Below are 17,631 nucleotides of genomic sequence, written 5' to 3'. Positions count from 1 at the left end.
CTGTCAAGGTGCAACAGGATTATTTTCTTTATACAGTCGCTACTGAGATTGGAATGGAAGGTGGTGTGAACACAGACCAAATGTAGATATTCAGGGTGCCATTTGTCAAATTTCCAGTGTGGGGATAAATTACACAAACTACAAAACAGGAGGCAAGCCTATAAAGATACATCACCTCGATACATCACTGCCAACATCTGCCACCGTGCAAATGCAGTTATAGTCATTTAAACATTGTTATTCTTGATAACTAAAAGGCAATAACCAGTGTGGCAGCAGTGTGGAGTAGTGGTTAGAGCTCTGGACTCTTGACTGGAGGGTCGTGGGTTCAATCCCAGGTGGGGGACACTGCTGCTGTACCCTTGAGCAAGGTACTTTACCTAGATTACTCCAGTAAAAACCCAGCTGTATAAATGGGTAATTGTATGTAAAAATAATATGATATCTTGTAACAATTGTAAGTCGCCCTGGATAAGGGTGTCTGCTAAGAAATAAATAATAATAATAACCATGTGTGCTTATAATCAATTAAAAAAGCACATAGGTCAAGTAATTACACATAACCTCATTGACAATGTACTGCACTGGTGTAGGAAGTGTATTTTTACCTCAAGAGTAATTGAGCTCGGAGTGTACTTATTTCAAGACAGTTCAACCCACTGTTTATGTTACATTACCAAACAACCGCTGCTAAACTTACCCAACCCCAGCAGAAAAAACGGGTAGCTAATCTTCTGAGGCTGCTTCTGATAACTAATTCCTTTGGCTTTGAAAAGATTGTGTAAGGCTTGTGTCTTAAATGTTGATAAACAATAAGTGGATTCAAAATACTTTATTGGGAGCGCACACTGGATTAGGTGTACAGGGCAAAAGGGATAGTGCAGCTGTTTTGTCTCACTCACACTCACTTCCTGTATCCCTACAGGTCAACCTCCAATCAATGTATGAGAACCCTAACAGCCCAAATCCAACTGTATATTAATTCAAATATGTATTTTAAAGGTGTAGACACACATTTCAAACATAGTGTAACCAACAAATTAAGATTGTTTAAAACAAATCTACTGCAGTTTTTTTCTAACTACTATTTTTTAAATAATTAATGCTGGTCCATTTTTTCAGAAGGAATTGTTGTGTTTTTCCAAGTACTTTTAAGAACCTGAAAAAAGAGCGGTTTGAGCAAAGGCAACGATGTTAACGTACAGACTTTTTAAAGCCATGTGTTGTGTTGAGTCTTATTTGCTGACTCCTCTTAAAAACAGTGTCATCAGTGAATTCGCTGGTTCCCAGTGTCTGTATGGTCGAAAGTATCATATGAAAACCAGCGAGGCAGTGTTTTGCACGAGATGAAGCATAAATGTATTTGGGCATGATTACCATCTGTATAAATGAAATTGTCCAGCAAAAAATGCAAAATCTATGAAAATTGAAAGTGCAGAGCCAGGGAAATTCCTCCCATCACCCCCCATTGAATTGCACCCTGTAGATACTGTACTTAACAAGTACCTAACACAACTAGTGTTTTAATCTTTTTCTCTTCCTTTTCACAAGGACACTAGATTTTTCAGGCAGACAAGGGTACAGTAACCTACACAAGACATGTATTGAAACAAACAAGTTAACATTGCTAGTTCAAGAAGTGCTTTGGAAGAAATATAAAAAACATAAAAAAAAGTGTCCACAATTATGTGATTAGGAGCTATGTATGAAAGAAACAAGAAACACGATTATAATAGGGAAAAGTCTAAAGCATTCTAGCTGATTGATTAGACGTCTTTTATATTGTGTGCCTCTTGTCAGTTTTCTGATGAAACCAGTCTCTTTTTAAATGATGTCCCCATTAGATTGTATTTGTTGCAGCTACATACATCAGTTAGGACAGTTGTCTTGTGCACAAAGACATTCATTAAAATTCTAAACATACAATTCCTTATCGTACTGGTAACATAATTGTCAATGGGAAAATGTAAACAGTTAACTTTGAATTTAATCTTTTTTTTTTTTTTTTTTAGAAACTTCAATCAAGAAAAGCTATGGTAGCCTGTATTTTGCAGTTAAAATGTTTTCTGTAATTGTTTTGGCCTTTTTCTTTTTTTGAAGTACAATATTGCTTTGTAGCAACATGGATTACTACGTTTATACAAACACAACATTTCAGGCCTTACATACGGCACAAAGAATGCATGTGAGAACACACTTCAAATGATAAGAGGTAGCCCTGCAACACTTAGAAAGAGAATATACAACAGGACTGTACTTGTTATTTTTTGCTTTTACTGTATTTCCAGTTACTACTCTTGTTGTACTGTAGCAACAGTGAAGAGAAGAAATATTTTTATGTGCTGTTCTTTATTAGAAAACGATTCAGTACCATCAGCCAATCAGCGTCCAGCTTTGGCAGGATTCTATCAAACAGTAGCTGGAATGTCACCGGATCAACTGTGAATCAAACTTAAAATCAGCCCGTGCGAGTGCTGTATTTTTCATTTTGCTGTATTGAAAGCTTAGTTCACATCTATTGGACAAATTACTAAGCAGAGACGCAATTGGTAAAAATGTATTTTATTATCCACCAAAACCAGCCAATTAATTATTTTCCCCGATGAAAGCAAACAGTCCTGCACCCACAACTGCCGAATCAGCCAATCACAGTCTGTCAGCTCGACTGGAGCTCAGCATCTTTCAACAACAACAAACCAAGACACCGACAATTCAGTAACAGATATCTGGCACTGTCCAGATATACTGTATATATATATATATATATATATATATATATATATATATATATATATATATATATATATATATATAAATCACTTGTTTAATTATGATGATACTTGGTTTGGACATTCTTTAGTGAAGGTTATTGAGAGTATCAGTGTACAGATATATAAAGGCATGTCTGTATGGCTATAGGTCAAACTTACATTTTTACATGTGCATACAGTGTTACATACATGTTACTGTTCGTTTTTGAATTTACAGCTATGGCGTGGACTGAACGTTACTGACATGCTTGTTTTAAATGTATCTATTGCAATCGATTGAGTTAGGAAATCTTTTTTGTGGTCATTTAAGTTACTGTTTAAACCGGTGGTCCAATAAACACCCAATTGAGTGTGAAATGTTAGCTGAAGTATCCACCAGCTAGACATAATTATTTGTTGCATTAATTCCTTACTTCAGCCATGGTCCAGTCAGTAATGGAACTGTTTTCAAGTTAACAGGATTTAGGTAACTATAAGTGACAGCATGCCAAATGATTCCATACAAATTCGTCCAAAAAGCTTTTGTCCTAACATCACCATTTTAAAAAACAAGATTGGTTTGTTATTTTATTTGCCCAGCTTCTATTTTGGCAATACTGGTGGAAATTGTACAAGTATTTCCCTTGAGAAGAGCTTTGTGACATATCTCTTCCTCAGCAGTGGCTGTGGTTTGAACTGCTATTAAAAATGGTTATTTCAGTTCATGTTTGTTTGAAGGTTCCCATTTGAAAAGTCACCCATGTTACCACAGGACCAGTGACCAAGAAATGTTCAATTAACTGAATGCCTCTCCTCCAGGGTTTGTTATTTATATGAATGCATTATTTAATTAAGATACATCATTCAAACAGGCTGCCACGACTATGTTAATGTGTCTATCCATCACCCAGAATGCATATATCATGACTTTAGAGTGTTAGGGAGTGGAGCTTAGTCATCTACTTTCAAGAAAAATCAAACACTGAAAAGAAATCTTGACATTTGCTATGAGTTATGAAATAATGAGCTTGGTTAACCAGGCAACAGTTGATTTGATTAAAACAGCTACATGATTAACATGAGCTTTCTACTTAATTACACTAAAAACGAATAGGATGGTTCTCTATTGTTTTTCTCTTAACAAGAAAACAAAGATTCAATAGAAAGCTCTTGACAGAATACAAAAAGAAAAAGTGTGGGCATCAAAGTTAATCAATCAATCAATCAATCGATCTATCTATGTAACTTGTTCTTGAAGGTAGACTAACTAAGGTGTTAAAATCGAGTTTGTTGCCATTAACTTCAGTACCCTGCCCCCTTATTACGGTTTAGTTCAGTTTACTTTTCTTCTGATGATTACACACTGTCACTAGATATGGCTTTTCTGCTCCTTGTTGGTCTGCAGGTATTAAAAAGTATTGTGAAGGCCAGCATGGGTGAGAGGGCAGCTTTATAAACAGGGTTACAAAAACACATTTGACAGCTATCTCTCACAGAGCAGTATGTGGACTGTGGACAGTGCAATGTAGCAAATAGTATAAACCCTCCAAAGCGAAAAGCTGTATGCAGGTCCTGTACTGTTTATAAGTAAGTGCCTCTACTTAAGAATAAGTTACCCCCTCTATCGAAAGAGGAATGGTGGTGTACTGGGCGTGGTGGTATAGCAGTTGTTTCTCGGTGAAAATAATAATTGGTCGTCTTCTTGCCTTGATTCAGGGAACGGAGTCTGTAACTGTGGGAACTGTGACTGCTGGGAAGAATGGACTGGAAACGCCTGTGAGATCTGGATTGGAGCAGAATACTAATGAGGTTGCAGTGGCAATGCGAAAGACTGTTGTTAAGGCTGCTCAGTACAATAGAGAAGCAGTAAGTAATATCAATCATAAAGAGAGCAAATCACTTAAAACTTGAGATATACTTGAGAGAAAGTTCTCAGATTTCTGCGTATCAATTGTATAATAGCATTCCAATTACTGGTTACAAATTATTAAAACTGCAGATATTATTGTATGCAAGTAACCCAACTGTTGAAGCTACAGCATTTATCCTGTTCTCTTTTTTGTTTGTTTAAAGAAACATTACCTAGTAACATGTGTATTATACAACTATATGTATACAAAACTGTTATTTAGAAATACATACATAATCTGGAATCTTAGGTGACAGTAACAAAATGGGTACAGTTCAGACATGAAATATGATTTATAATGAAAGTGTACTGTTTTAGCCTGTCAGGTTCCTTGTGTACAAGGGTACATACAGTACATTTTAATTATGTGGTTTTATGACCTATCAAAAGGTTTAAATAAAATGGGATGTACCCTACGTTTAAGTGAGACATCATGTAACATGTATTTTTGTAATTAAGAAATTAAATGTATGTGCTGCTTGCTACCGCATTTGCATGGTGCAGAATATCCATATATCCACAGCTAGTTTCATTAAATGTATAAAATAACATGGGTACATCATTATAACAGGGTTATTACCTACAATCTATCCAATAATTAGAATAATGTGACAACCATTTTCTAAAGAAAGAACAACATCTCCAATACAATTGCTTCTGTTATGAGGCAACATCAGTGGGGATATGAACATGTTTTATTTTTTTTTTTAAATGCAATGGACTTAAAAGAAATTCCTTCTGTTCTGTTGTGAGTGCTAGAACATCAATGTCTATTATAAACATGAAATGCACACATCAATAAAGAATCTTGTCTGCTGTGACTATGTTGCTACAGGATATATACATTTATCCTTGAAAAGAAGGTTGACAGTACAAAAAGAAATGAAAGACAAGGAGCTGAAAACATCAATCTACCGTGGCCTTTTCACACAATTTATCATACACGTATCAGTACACCTCTGTGTATGTTTAACCCCTATGTTTGACCAGTGCAGTATTGTACTGCATATTCTATAGCATTAAGTTTGTAGCCTATGTTTAGTATGCCTTTATATAAATAGTTTTATTAAATATGTTGTATCTGTGTATACAACAAATAAACACAAACTGTACAGTGCAGACAAACTCTTTGCATATATGGATGTAAAGTTAGCAGTACAAACCAACAGTTCTTTATACACATAGCCTACTACATGCAGTTCATCAATGCCATTCTCTTCCCATGCCACAGATGAGACAACAGACAAATTAAAAAGTATTAACCAAAGCACAAATAACAAAGCCCCCCTCCGCCTGGTATGTTTAAACATGTTAAGAAAAAACTGTTCAAAGACAACCGTTCATAGGAATAAACACCATCACAGACAATCCGTAGAAACCAAAAAGAACAGAGGTGTTACATTTTACACACTAGTCATTTACAAAAATAAATTCAGCCTTAATTTACCCAGTCAACTGGTTTGCAGGCGAGTATAGCCCAGCATGTAGGGTTCACTGTTGAAAATTATGATTTTGTATTACGTGGACACGGGACACCAGCCCTAAATAGAATTAAAATGTTAAATTCCTTTTGTGCATGTTACTGTATTATAGCATTAATGTAGCTTTGTAAAAACTTAAATAGTACATTTTAGCTAATGTGCTTCACTTCTCCTAATAAGAAACTAGCTCGTAATTCCATCAAGATCGAGAAATTATACATTTTCAAATGAATTCCTTAATATAGTTGAAATTTAGCAGCACAGCATCAATCTACTTTATAACAATATACAAACTCTTATTTAATAAAACTATTATGAAAATAATCGAAGCAAGACACGTTCATATTGACCCTTTGATTCTGGAAATTCGTAATAAATCAATACAGAAATGTCTAGATGATGGTTCAGAACAAAAAAGCAGTGAAATGTTATGTTTTTTTTTTTTTTTTTTTTTTTTTAACAGAAAACAAACATCACCACGCAATAACCTTCATACTATAGCATGCCAATTAAAAACAGAATAACATTTTGTTTTTTGTAATGGCGATGGTTTAAAATGTTGCCACAGTTGTGTCCTCTATATATTAAAATATTTCACTGTTATTCACTAAATTCGATAATGGGGCCTTAGCATGCATGTGTGTGGTTTTGAAAAATCTGTCCTGGTACACATAACCTTTACAGAATGAATACTAAATGAAAATGTATTGATCAGAACTCCCAGAGACTAGTGAAAAGGCCAAAGGAAGAGATACAGTTTTCTCAATATGCAAACCATATTTTCAGTTCCATTTCAATTTATTTATTTATTTTTTTTTTTTGGTTAAGTCAAGGACATCAACACTTTGGTAGGTTAAGGATAACCCAATCATGTAAAAACGGACTAAAACAATGTTAGTTTGACAATTGAATATGCTACTAGTCTTCTCCTGGATGTGGACTGATTATGAGGCACCTTTAACCCAGCTTTGGGTGCATGTTTTTGCATGCTGGGTTAGAGGTATGCACAGGCACATAGGCCAATATAAGAAGTACTGGACTCTGCATGCTGAGCTAAAAAAAAAATCCTCTCATATCTCTTAATATGTCTAGTCATTAAAAAGTATGTTTATTTTATTATTATTTTTTTTTACAATGAAAACATTATAATATAAGCCATTTCCTGCATTGCTGCTATAAGAAAGAACACAAGACTAACCTTGCCCATGCTTTGCTGAACAGTGGGACGCAGCCAGTCATAAAGACATCTACTTACCGGTACATTCAGCATTATCAGACACTGACTAGAGTAGATATTTTAAATGGCTGCACATTGTGTGATCCTTTTGCTAGTCATAAGCATAGCTCATTATTTGGGGAAGGTCAGCATATGAAGGAGGGGCCTGAACCAGAGGCCTACAAGGCCTATAGAGTTTCCTAGAGCCCATACTGTAAAAAAAATAAATATAATAATTGCATTTCCTATTCCCTGGGCAAGGCAAATGTCACTGCTAGCGGAATCAGCTTGTGATATGTACTGTAAGGACCACAAATAAAAAGAACTATAGGCACGAAATACTCACCAACTGACTTTACATTGATTTTGGATGACATAATTCTATCTCACGCTAATCTTATGAGCTATTTGTCAGTCTTTGCAGTGCTTTCAATAAGATGTAAAATCAATACTCTGCACCTCACACAGATTCCTTTTGTTTGTGGTTTTCCAAAATAGTTTACTTAGAAGCTTCCTGATTGCTTGCTTTGAAACAAGCCACATGTGGCATCTTTTGTTGTGTCAGTGTGTGTGTATTTTTGTGTGCATCTGAAAATCACACATAGCAAAAACTTCTAAAACAGTGAAGACAGGAATAAAGAAAGCAAAATAGAGATAGATAGCAGACTTATAAAAAGGGGAGATGAAGTCCATATTACTACATGTTTACAGCATTTAACCAGAAATGGGCTGGTCAACCGTGGAATAGAAAACAGCTCAGAATTACATGGACTTTGCTGAAACTGGGCTCAAATGGGAATTATGGTTAACTGTCAGCAGGCAAGGTACCACGTGTGGCTGTGAAATACATCATTCACATGGAGTGTCACAGTTACAGAAGAGATTAAAAAGGCATTCCATATCTGGTAGGGCATTCCATGGTCCGTTTAGCTGGTTATCCAGGTTTCTTCTCCTTTTGGATTTATTAGATACATGTTGGGATTTATCCGCTTGCGAAACAGTTCAGAAATGGTGAGAAGCAAGAGTTCACTTGCCTGAACCTGATCCGCAGGCAACTGAATGTTAAAGAGTCTGTCCAGGATAAATTGCTCAACAGTGTTATGGGTTCGCTCTAGTCACCACAGCTGTTAAGATCTGGCTATGTCGTCTTGCTCGTCTTGCTAACCGGTTTGCCGCCATTCATTATTGCAGACGCGCTTGTGCTTTTACTCGGAGTCACTCCGGCCTTTGGAACTGATTCTCCAACATCATGCAATGATGGCTCTCTGTACATGGCAACTAGAATGACAAAGGGGAAATAACAACAACATTGGATTAGACTTAGTAACACAGTTTTCCTTGTGATCACTGCCATTTACCGTGTACAAAAAAGTTACAAATATTACACTCCATATAAGCCACTTTATTTTGTAGTATAGAGATGTGAGAATCAATAACCACAAAAATTATGGGATATGTTCAGTAAGGTATTTTATTGTTCGGTTCCAGATGTATAGTAGGTTTGTGCTTGGGGTAGTCCAGTGACAGGGAAGAAGCCTGACAAGTTAATACAGGAAAGCATTACTGGGAAACAAATTTATACTTTCATATAGTTTTTACACTGCTTTATCTACATCCAGATGAAGTCACCAGACTCCACATAAACCAGTCAGGTCTCCCTTGAGAAAGACTTAAACAGGGGTGGCCAATTCGTATTGCCAAAATTACTTAAGTTTTTTGTAAATTAGCAAATAAGTTATACAGCTTTCTTAATACATGAAACTGACATTTAAATGCAGCAATCTAGTAAAGTTAAAAGAAAATAATAATACACCATAGTCGCTAAGGTATTAGCGGATTTGAAAAAATCGTGTTGTGTAATTTATAACACTTTGTGGTCAAGCGTGTACTTGTTGGGAATATGTTTAAAAAAAAATGTAAAGTTTACTGTTTAGAAGCATTTCAAGACGAACTTTCCCTGGCAAAAAATGTAATGATTTTTTTGTCTTTCGATTTTAGTGTTGCTAACCTAGTTTGCTATTTACCACCGTTACATTTTTTTTAAAATTATTTAAATGCAATATTAAATAAATATATAAATATATTAGTTATTTATTAGACTTGCACAATCCATCGATTTGTGAAACCATTAAAACATTAAGATTGACACATATGTTTATAATAATACAAATGAAATGCTTAAGCAATAAGGCACGAGAGGGCATGCATGGGTCGTGCTGGATATTGTAGCGATCTGGACTGTGTGTGTTATGTATTATATGGTTTTGTGTCGCTGTTCAGTGTTTTGTCAATGTCCTGAGTGTCTGTGCTTGTGAGCGAGTCAGGTTCCCTTTTGTTTACTCTGGAACGCTACAATATTGTCACTTCTTGGTGTGTTGTTGTCAAGTAAAAAAAAAAAAAAAAATTTTCTTGAACAAAGACTTTAAATAACTATAAAAACCTTGCTATATGTGTTTTAATTCATTTTTCTGGCATTAAATAACTATATAAAAAAAAACTTGCTTAGTTGTGTATCTGTGAGGTGCTGCCTTCCTGCATATTCTACGTAACATTGTTGCTAGGTAATTCACTCCCATTGACTAACAGCGCAAGAGTTTAAGATGCTTTGTTGGGAGGAAGATTAAATTAATTACTTAATTAATAGTCAAATTGTATTTTTTTTTTTTAAAGCCAGTCATTTAAGCATTTAACAGCCCAATTTATGTGGTATTAATTTCATTTTGAGTTTTTTGTACCTGTAAAGAGTGAGTGCGCGGTAGTAAGGAGAAGAGATAGTGAAGAAAGGCGAGAGTCGGGTGGTTAAGACATCACGTGTAGTAATGTAAATACTGTTGAAAAATATTAAAATATCCACATTTAAAAATGAATATAGTCAGTTTCACAAAACGATGGCTGATACCAACTAAAAGGAGTAAAACAAAACTGAATATCTGACAACTGGATCTGACCGAAGTTACAGAAAATGACTGAGGCCTACTACAAATAAAATACCCAAAAAGCGTGGTGTTTAAAATAGCCAGCTGGTCCGTAGTGCAAATTAATATAAACTGGAAGTCATGACAAGACACCTTGATGTCTTCAGTATCTTGCATGACAGCAGGTATTTTGACAGGTGTTTTCTTTGATTTTGGTGGCGCAGTGATACGTGGTTAGCACAGGTGCAGCGATTTGACTTTGTTCCTAGGTAGTTCCTAATCGTGACATTGTGCTTGATATTGTAACTACTTGGAACTCTGATGGATCACTCAGCATGCAGCATTCTAACAATCTGTTTTATGATTATAAGTATAGTACTATTAAGTAAAATAAATATATATAATAGAAATAAACAAAAGAAAAAACATATTTTGTGTCTGCAGTATTTGATGAAGCCTACTGTAAATATTGTGTACAGTTTGGTAGAAAAACACACGTTCTTTATAAATCTGGGGTTACTGAAAGAACATCAAGAAAATCAGAATTCCACAAAGCAGCAGTAATAGTTGGAAATTAATTTGTGTCTGTAATACAACAAACTAAAACACCTGAACATCAGGAGTTGGATTCAGCTTAAAGAGAAAGTGGAAAAAACAGGCAGAAGCTATTTTTATATTTGAATAACTCCCAAGTATTACTTATTATAGTTGTACTCTTAGTATGTTACTTGAAATGTACTAGAAAATGTATTCCAAACTGCACTGAAAGAAACATTTCCTTAAAGTATGTTATAAATTTGTTGAGTTGAGGTCGGGTCACAGGGAACCTTTTGTGTATATGAAGAATTTAGTTAACCAGTCAAGCTACAAGGCTAGAACCGCCTGTTAATCACTAATTGATTGATTGTGTTCACTGTTAAATTAAACCAAAATCTTATTATATTCTACTTTTTTTGAGCGTGTGTTCTGTGCGACGGGGAGGGGGCAAGTATTTTTAAGAAGGACAAGTAGATTTTTAAGAAGGACAAGTAGATTTTTCTAGCATTTTGTCCCATGGACATCAAGTTTTTCTTAGAAATTGGCCACCCCTGCTAAACCTATGAGTAGAGACATAAAAATACAAATAAATCCATCCCGTAGGTCATTCCTGTTAGATGTACCCTGGATCTCTCACCGTCTCACAGAGGAAAAGCAACTCTAGCAAAAACAATGTTCAACAGTATCCCATATGGTCATAAAACCTTTCTCCCATCGTTGTAAAATGTACAATTCTACAAGAGTTCACTCTTCAGCGGCCTTTAAACTAATGCTGCTCTTGTTTTTCAGCAACATTTTTCTTTTTCTTCTACAGTGGTGCATTATCCACCACTTTCAACACCTCCACTTTTGCCTGATGTTCTAATGCACAGGGCTAAACCCAGCACCTAATGTTAAAACATATTAAAGTAAAGAACACCCAGGATCCATGCAGAAACAAAATGTACTTTATAATAAAGTGAGCAAAAAAAATAAAAAAAATAATCTATATCCAGAATTGGATGTATAAAGGATTGTTTTGATATCCAGTTGTCATGGCAATATCGATTGCACACATAGTAGAGATACTAGTATCATATGTAGTGTAATACTAGTATTACATTCACATTAATTGTAAACCTGTTGATTCAATCAAACACATATTGATCTCCCGCAGGTTCAAATATCATATCATTTACGTTAGCCCTTTAATGTCATATATAATATGAATTGCTCCTAGTCCCTGTACTACTTCAAGTTTTACTTTAAATATGGTATGGATCCCGTTGAACATGCCTGCATCTTGAGTTTTTGTTGTATTTATGTATTGGCTGAAGTCGCTTGACACTAAAGAGAAATTACTAGTGAAAGAGAGTTTGGTTTTTACCTTCTAATGGCTTAGGCAGGAAATGAGCAGCTGGTTTTGTTTTCTTCACTCGATTCCCCTTCATTACTTGGCCTTCTTTATTGAGACCCAGGAACCAAGCCCTGCCAGACTCTTGCTGTCTGTATAGCATGGAGGAGTAGATCACATAATAGTTTTCAAACACAGACTCTTTAAACTTGCATTCCGGTGTAAAAAGTTCCTGTTAAAGAAAGAAAAAAAAGGTGAGGTCAGCTGCGTCTCCAAACAGTGCTTCAGGATGGTTTATACACATTTCATACAGTATTTGATCCATATACACGAACAGTGCCAAGGGTACAAGTGTTGAAAGGAGACTTCAACATATCAGGAGTACACAGGCCAGTCCAGATCATAATGCCTTGAGCTGGTGGGACTCGAGATGTAAATGGGCAGATAGCAATAGTCTCTCAGGGAGTTAGTGGTTAAAACAACATTATGACCCCAACCACATTGTTAAACACATGTTTGTAATGTATGGGATTTCCATTCTTACAATCAACGAATTGTGCATATAGTAAAAGTGAGACAGAGTGAACTGCCCCAAAGAGTTCAGCATTTCCTTAAAATGGTTTCCAAAATGTTGAGAGTGCTCATTCAGATCTTTTCTTTTTATGTTATTCTCTTTATACATCTGTTTGTGCTTTTTAATATCACCATAGTATTCAGTTACTGCAGCATTACCAACAGTGCATTGTTTAAAAATACACTTTTTTGTATTAGTTGCTGGAAATGCCATCAGCAAACATCCTTACTCAATATCAGACAGACAATAATTGAAAGCAAGAAGTAAAAATTATGTGTCAACACCTCCCAGAAGCCTCCAAATACAAGTAGAAACATGCAAGTACATATTATTGTACACAGAAATATAATATATGCATTAAGAAAATGTAGACTCTTCACGAAAGCCTTTAAATATAATTGCAAACATGCATGTGCTAATAATGTAATGTCATGTAATGTACATGCCCAAGCTGGGCAGCATGATGATTAATTAATCACTGAATTTGAAGTGAGGTTTGCAAAATTAAAATCCTTGCCAATCATTAACTAATTAATTGACTAATTCTTGCATGTCTATGGAAATGTCATTGTTAGTTATTTTTCTTCTGTATTTTAGTAAACTGTGTTCTGCACAGAGGATAATGCGACAGCGTAATACCACAATACATGTTCTACCTTTTTTTAATGTATGCCTATGAGGTGTTTTTCAATTGTCCATTTTTTTTTTATTTATTTAGTTTTTTATTGCATCTAACTTAGTCTTAAAATGATAGGTAAAACATCTGCAGTTTTAATATACAGAAGAAAGATCACTGGCCAATTAAAGTAGAGCAAATGATGATATTATGTAACGGACTGAATGCAGATGTGTTCTGGAATGAACTTGATTAAGAGAGTAAGAGCTCCATTGTCTACAAGGACAGAGAGGCAACCAGCTCACCCACAATGCTGCTGGTAGACACAGATTAAGACCCGAAGTCGACATTTGGCAAACCATAAGTAGTTCTCTCCTAAATCCATCTTAGGCTTCTATATTGATTATATTTTCATTTAGAAACTTGGGTCCAAGAACACAGGATTAAAGTCATTATGCAGCTTGGAAATGTGCCATAAGAGCAATCCCTCAGTTGCATTTTACATTTTATTTTCACTTCGAGAGGATACAGCTTCGTGTTCAGTTCATTTGTTTTTAATCTTCAAAAGGTCAAGGACTACTTCTTTTCAATAGGGGGTGCAATTTTTAGGGTTTATTGTGTCAATCAGAAAATAACCTGTTTTCCTCCAGTTGCTGTGGAATTTGATGATGCTTCAAAGAAAATAAAAAAGGCATATTCTGCCATGTGTAAATGAATGAAGTTTTAAAATACCAGCACTTAATTCAAATGACAGAAAAAATCAGATCACTTGATGTAGCCACTGAAAAAAAGATCATTATAAAAAGACATTTTCTTAAATTCTAACAATCAATGTACTTCAAATTTAACATTGTAAGACAGTGTGGTAGTTAAAAAGGAAACGGGGGGGGGGGGGGGGGCATTACAGTATCATTCAGGGGTGTATTATATTATTATTACTAAAAAAAAAGGCCTGTTCCCAAGTAACGTGAATCTTGCATGGATATTCCAATTGTACACCCACAACCTCTACAAACACAGTGCCTATAGAAAGCCCACACCCCCTTTCAAAATGTTCACCTTTTGTTGCCTTATAGCCTGGAATTAAAATACATTAAAATAGTTTTAGTCATTTATCTACACATCCTACCCCACAACTTCCAAGTGAAAAAACATACTCTAGAAATTTATAGAAAATTAATTAAAAATCAAAACTAAAATAGCTTGGTTGGATAAGTGTCCACCCCCCTTGTAATAGCAATCCTAAATTAGCTCAAGTGTAACCAATCGCCTTCAAAATCACACACCAATTTAAGTGGCCTCCACCTGTGTTAAATTGTAGTGATTCACATGATTTCAGGATAAATGCAGCAGTTCCTGTAGGTTCCTTCTGCTGTATAGTGCATTTCAAAGCAAAGACTCAACCATGAGCACCAAGGGGCTTTCAAAAGAACTCCGGGACAAAGTTGTTGAAAGGTACAGATCAGGGGATGGGTATAAAAAAATATCAAAGGCCTTGAATATCCCTTGGAGCACGGTCAAGACGATTATTAAGAAGTGGAAGGTGTATGGCACCACCTACAAACTGGATGACCGAGCAAGAAGGAGACTGATCAGAGGCTACCAAGAGGACAATGGCAACTTTGCAAGAGCTACAGGCTTTTATGGCCAAGACTGGTCAAAGTGTGCGTGTGACAACAATATCCCAAGCACTCCACAAATCTGGCCTGTATGGTAAGGTGGCAAGAAGGAAGCCATTACTCAAGAAAGCCCATCTTGAATCCCATTTGAAGTATGCAAAAAAACACTCAGAAGATTCTGTAGCCATGTGGCAAAAAGTTTTGTGGTCTGACGAAACTAAAATGAAACTTTTTGGCCTAAATGCAAAGCTTTATGTTTGGCGCAAACACAGCGCATCACCCAAAGAACACCATCCCTACTGTGAAGCATGGTGGTGGCAGCATCATGTTATGGGGATGTTTCTCATCGGCAGGGACTGGGGCACTTGTCAGGACAGAAGGGAAAATGAATGGAGCAAAGTACAGAGAAGTCCTTGAGGAACACCTGCTGCCCTCTGCAAGAAAGCTGAAACTGGGACGGAAGTTCACCTTTCAGCATGACAACGACCCAAAGCACACAGCCAAAGCTACACTGGAATGGCTAAGGAACAAAAAGGTAAATGTCCTTGAGTGGCCCAGTCAGAGCCAAGACCTAATTCCAATAGAAAATTTGTGGCATGACTAGAAGATTGCTGTCCATCAACGCTCCCCAAGGAACTTGACAGAGCTTGAACAGTGTTGGAAAGAAGATTGGTCAAATATTGCCAAATCTATGTGTGCAAAGTTGGTAGAGACCTGTCCCAACAGACTCACAGCTGTAATTGCTGCCAAAGGTGCTTCCACCAAGTATTAACTCGGGGGGGTGGAGACTTATCCAATTATGATCTTTCAGTTTTGTATTTTTAACATATCATTTTTTTCTCAATAAAAACTTTTTTCCCCCTTAACAGTGTGGAGTATGGTGTGTAGATAAGTGGAAAAAAATCCTCATTTAAATGCATGAAACTCTGAGGCACTGACACAACAAAATGTTAAAAAAAGTTCAAGGGGGTGTAGACTTCTATAGGCACTGTATGTCACAGCCAAAGTAAATTGCATGCACTGAAATCCAATTTACAAGCACAGAAAGATCTTGCTGGTCATATTGTACTTTTCCAAAATTGCATTTAATGGTAATATGCACACTAATTGACATTAAAACCAACTCATTTATAAAACACAGGTGATGATAAAAAACAAGTTTCATCGCTATTTTTTTAAGCAGTTCTCCAGACTCGCACTGTCTGGACACTTTATTAGGACCTTAACCTAGTATTGGGTCAGGCCACCGTTTGCCCTAATCATAGCCTTGACACCCTGTGACAGACTCCAAAATGTGATTGAAGGTGTCACGAGGGGTGTTTATCCATTCAGTTTTTCAAACCTGATAAGCCTCTCTAACGTCTTTTCCCTCTGCCCATAACAGTTTGCAGGCACAGACCATTTCTCATCGATTAGTTGCAATTGTGCTGCAGTGAACCACATCTCACATCACAGGGATAATGACAACATAGTTTGTGGTAGCGTTTCAAATTGTGGGTGTGGCCAGTACTTGAATTGGGCACTGCCACTGACTACCAGAGGCTACACGAAGAAGGTGCACTGGTGGCTCAGCAGAGGCACTCTCTCCTCTGGGCAGACCCTCAAGCTTGGATAAGACAACATCTGAGGTCCTGTCTACTGTGAACATTCAAATTCCTTGGCATTCTTCCAAGAAAAACACAAAAAAAGCAGGCCCTGGTGTAAACAGATCTGACTAAATTGCCCCTAGCTTTTGTCATCCCAACTTCTGGAGAACAGAACTATCCTGTTGAAATATCATCAATATAAAATACATATTTTGTATAGCAAAACAAACTCAGCCTAGTTCTATTCATGTCTTGGTCTTCCACAGTAAGGGCTGTGTATTTTAATTGGTTTGCCACCTTCTGACATTTCTCCAGAATACAGGCCCTACATCCAATCCAGACAATGTGCCTCAAGCCACAGTTTCACATACTGGGAAATTAGCTGGAGGCAGCATCTAAAGAAAGTGCCAGTATCTCATTAGCACTCCTCTAAGCAGTGACAAAAATGCAGCAAAAATGTAAGAAGTTTAAGGTGAGGCTTCTAGATCCTTCCAATACCCTTAAGAAAAATTCACCCAGAAAAAAAAAATCATTATACAACCTAATTCAAAATTATAATATGCTTCAATAGTGCCAAAAGTGCTTTTATATATCTAAGCCTACAAATCACATGATTAGTAAAGGATTTTTGGATAATTATTTTCTTTTTCACTTTTGCTATGATGGAGGAACAATTCATTTCAGTCCAGTAGGTTTCTTCAGTTATGCCCAGGAAACCATCTTACCAAATTACCTGCACACCTCTCTTTAAACCCCCTGCCAATGCAACCTGCTTTCAATACTTAACAATCCCAGTACATTCATGATGAAACTCAAAGAACACATAACTCAACCGACATGAGGACATTAGCAAAGGTTCCATATTAGTATTAATCTAATGGCAGCAGTGTGGAGTAGTGGTTAGGGCTCTGGACTCTTGACCGGAGGGTTGTGGGTTCAATCCCAGGTGGGGGACATTGCTGCTGTACCCTTGAGCAAGGTACTTCACCTAGATTGCTCCAGGAAAAACCCAACTGTATAAATGGGTAATTGTATGTAAAAAAAATAATGTGATATGTTGTAACAATTGTAAGTCGCCCTGGATAAGGGAGTCTG

At 36.3% G+C, this 17,631-nt stretch overlaps 2 protein-coding genes across 5 annotated transcripts in view; one reads left to right on the top strand and one right to left on the bottom strand.

Moving 5' to 3' along the window:
* Positions 1-5,480, top strand: part of LOC117405705 (integrin beta-like protein 1) — a 93,460-nt gene extending 87,980 nt beyond the window's left edge. Inside the window, exon 11 of the mRNA XM_034008995.3 lies at positions 4,467-5,480. Coding sequence (XP_033864886.3) covers positions 4,467-4,555 — 89 coding nt within the window. The 3' untranslated portion in view covers positions 4,556-5,480. The remainder of the gene's footprint in view (positions 1-4,466) is intronic.
* A 1,747-nt stretch (positions 5,481-7,227) lies between these two features.
* LOC117405706 (fibroblast growth factor 14) overlaps positions 7,228-17,631 on the bottom strand; it is a 172,315-nt gene continuing 161,911 nt past the window's right edge. For all 4 annotated transcript variants that reach the window (XM_034008998.3, XM_034009001.3, XM_034008999.3 and 1 more), the window contains exons 4-5: positions 12,175-12,373; positions 7,228-8,634 (exon numbers count right to left, since the gene is read on the bottom strand). In XM_034008998.3, coding sequence (XP_033864889.1) covers positions 8,495-8,634; positions 12,175-12,373 — 339 coding nt within the window. In that variant the 3' untranslated portion in view covers positions 7,228-8,494. The remainder of the gene's footprint in view (positions 8,635-12,174; positions 12,374-17,631) is intronic.

The sequence above is a fragment of the Acipenser ruthenus genome, chromosome 9 (genome assembly GCF_902713425.1).
Source record: "Acipenser ruthenus chromosome 9, fAciRut3.2 maternal haplotype, whole genome shotgun sequence".
NCBI classification, from domain to species: domain Eukaryota; kingdom Metazoa; phylum Chordata; class Actinopteri; order Acipenseriformes; family Acipenseridae; genus Acipenser; species Acipenser ruthenus.
This window is presented reverse-complemented; position numbering and strand designations above follow the sequence as displayed.